The sequence below is a fragment of the Myotis davidii genome, unplaced genomic scaffold (assembly GCF_000327345.1).
Source record: "Myotis davidii unplaced genomic scaffold, ASM32734v1 scaffold705, whole genome shotgun sequence".
Taxonomy (NCBI): Eukaryota; Metazoa; Chordata; class Mammalia; order Chiroptera; family Vespertilionidae; genus Myotis; species Myotis davidii.
Genome location: NW_006296405.1, coordinates 2371641 through 2374025, shown reverse-complemented (window position 1 = coordinate 2374025; position 2385 = coordinate 2371641). Strand labels below are relative to the sequence as shown.

Here is a 2385-nt window from a genome sequence, read left to right as displayed (position 1 = left end):
AAAGCAAGCAAGGCTGGGTAGGTGAGGGAAGGAAGGAAGGAAGGAAGGAAGGAAGGAAGGAAGGAAGGAAGGAAGGAAGGAAAGGTGAATGGATGGATGATGGATGAGCAGAGAAATTACCTGGAAGCTGCATTTCCCACTTGAGCTTCTCTTGTCGGCGCCATTTGGCTCGTCGGTTGGAAAACCAGACCTGAGAACAGGCAGGAACAACGTAGCTGGCGGTGCTCTCCACTCACTGGCACCTACGGCTCTCACCACCTGTTCCTGACCTGGCTCAGAGCACAGACCTTTCCTGACACCTGACATATTCCCTTCCTGCTCTGGCCCTTGCTCTCTGCCCCTTCTCAACTCAAAGGCTTGACGTGGGGAAGGAGAGGAGAACAAGGAGGGTCTTGTCTCTCATTTCTGCTCCAAACACATTTGTTTCCACCTCGTTGCCCCCTTCTCCACCTCACCCGAACCCAAAGCCTTCCCGGAACACACTGCGTCCTTGTGGTTTGTGCACATTATGTGGCAGCTCACTCACCCGCACCGTGTCCTCAGGCAGAGACGTAGAAGCAGCCAGCTTTCCACGGGCCACTGAGTCAGGATACTGCCCACGCTGGAACTCTGCAGAGATCGGGGCTCATCGCAAGGGCATGGGAGAGAAGCAAGGCATGGGTCTCCCCCGCAGGCCCCACTCCCCACCTGCTCCAATTCTAAATGACCCTATAGGACCACCACAGCCTCCACCTCTCCACCTTGGCCCACAGGCCTCAGGGACATTGCCTCCATATGTCACACTGAGCAGCCTCTGACCCACTGTCCATCCCGGCCCAGCACCTTTCTCCAGCGCCTCAGCTTGGCCTGGGGAGAAGATAGTCCGATTCCGGTGGGGACCCCGAGGAGCCTCAGAGCCACTATGGGGAGTGTGAGGAACTGGAGCCAAAACAGCTGAAAGGGGGGACAATGGCTTGTGGTAGTTTGTGATGGTGATTCCTCTGGTCAGATTGGGTCCCCAGGGCCCTGGGGCTATGGACAGGAGACAGCATGGGTACAAGAGCAGAGCTGTACTGGTGGGGCAGTCACACTTGGGGGTCACTGCAGAGGCACTTGGTAGGAGGCAACTCAATGCCACAGGAGGGTGCATGCTTAGGGTTTGGGGGGAAACAGCAGCAAGGTTGGTCCAGGTTTGCATAACCCCACAGGTCATGAAAGGTGCTATTAAAAGCTGTGCATGGGGCAGAGGGAGGGTTAGAAGGGCCAGTCCTGCCTTTTCATCAGCAGATCCTGTGAACCTAAGGCGAGGGACCTGGGTTTTGTTCTAGGACCTACCAATTACTAGCTGGTGACCTTGGGGAAGTCATTTCCCTTCTCTGAGCCTCAAATTTCTTTTGCCAGGAGGGAATGAGACTATAACGAACTGTAAACTGCTTAGGTTTGGTTCTGATCATCCCTGAGGGCAACGCAAAGACCCACCTGGTGATCTGAGCTGTGCCCAGGGCAGTCTCTGGTCCTCCTGTAGTGTCCGCAGGACTCGGTTGATAGAGGAGACCTAGAGGTGTCAGGGTGTTGAGTGGCGAGATGGTACACGGTCCCAGGCTTGCATCCTAAGGATATTTCCCCAGTATCCTTTCTCTCCTTTGTCCGGGCCCACACAGTTCCTAAGAGCACCTTTTTCTCTCCCCGATGGTTTCTTCTCACCTGTCTCACCACGTTTCAGAAGAGAACCCAGGAGCCCGACCCGCCAGCCTAGGACGGCCTCATTGCAAAATAAGAAGGGATCTTCTCCCCAGATAGCCTGTTTGCCAGCCCCAGTGTGGGGAGAGGAAGGCACTTACACTGGGAGTCTTGTCCTGGGTGCAAAGCCCTTCAGCACAGAGCTGGCGTTGGATCTCCCAGGCAAAGAGGGCCGGGCACTCACCCTTCAGCTGGGCAATTCGAGCCACCACAGCGGGTGTGGCCAGACGTGGCTTGCTACCACCAATTCCCTTGGGCTCCAAGACACCTGTACGGTAGTAACGCCCTAGGATCTTGCTCACACAGCCGTTAGATACCTGGGTCAGGTGAGAAGCAGGAACAGCTAAGGCATAATGGGCAAAAGGTGTCTACCTAGGACAGAGGAGGCTATGAGGCAAAGTGAAACCTATGGGACCAGGCCATAGAGTTGAGAGGCCAGCCTCATCTTTGGGAGCCTGAAGTTCCCCATCCCAGCCCCCAAGAGGATCTTCTAGGACAGCGGTTCTCAACCTGTGGGTCGTGACCCCTTTGGGGGTCGAACGACCCTTTCACAGGGTCGCCTAAGACCATCAGAAAACACATATATAATTACATATTGTTTTTGTGATCAATCACTATGCTTTAATTATGTTCAATTTGTAACAATGAAAATACATCCTGCATATC

General features: G+C 54.5%; 1 protein-coding gene across 1 annotated transcript in view; it reads right to left on the bottom strand.

Moving 5' to 3' along the window:
* Positions 1-2385, bottom strand: part of PAX4 (paired box 4) — a 5306-nt gene that overhangs the window by 1401 nt on the left and 1520 nt on the right. Inside the window, exons 4-8 of the mRNA XM_006771417.1 lie at positions 1821-2036; positions 1459-1534; positions 823-933; positions 527-609; positions 121-190 (exon numbers count right to left, since the gene is read on the bottom strand). Of these exons, the coding sequence (XP_006771480.1) occupies positions 121-190; positions 527-609; positions 823-933; positions 1459-1534; positions 1821-2036 (556 nt within the window). The remainder of the gene's footprint in view (positions 1-120; positions 191-526; positions 610-822; positions 934-1458; positions 1535-1820; positions 2037-2385) is intronic.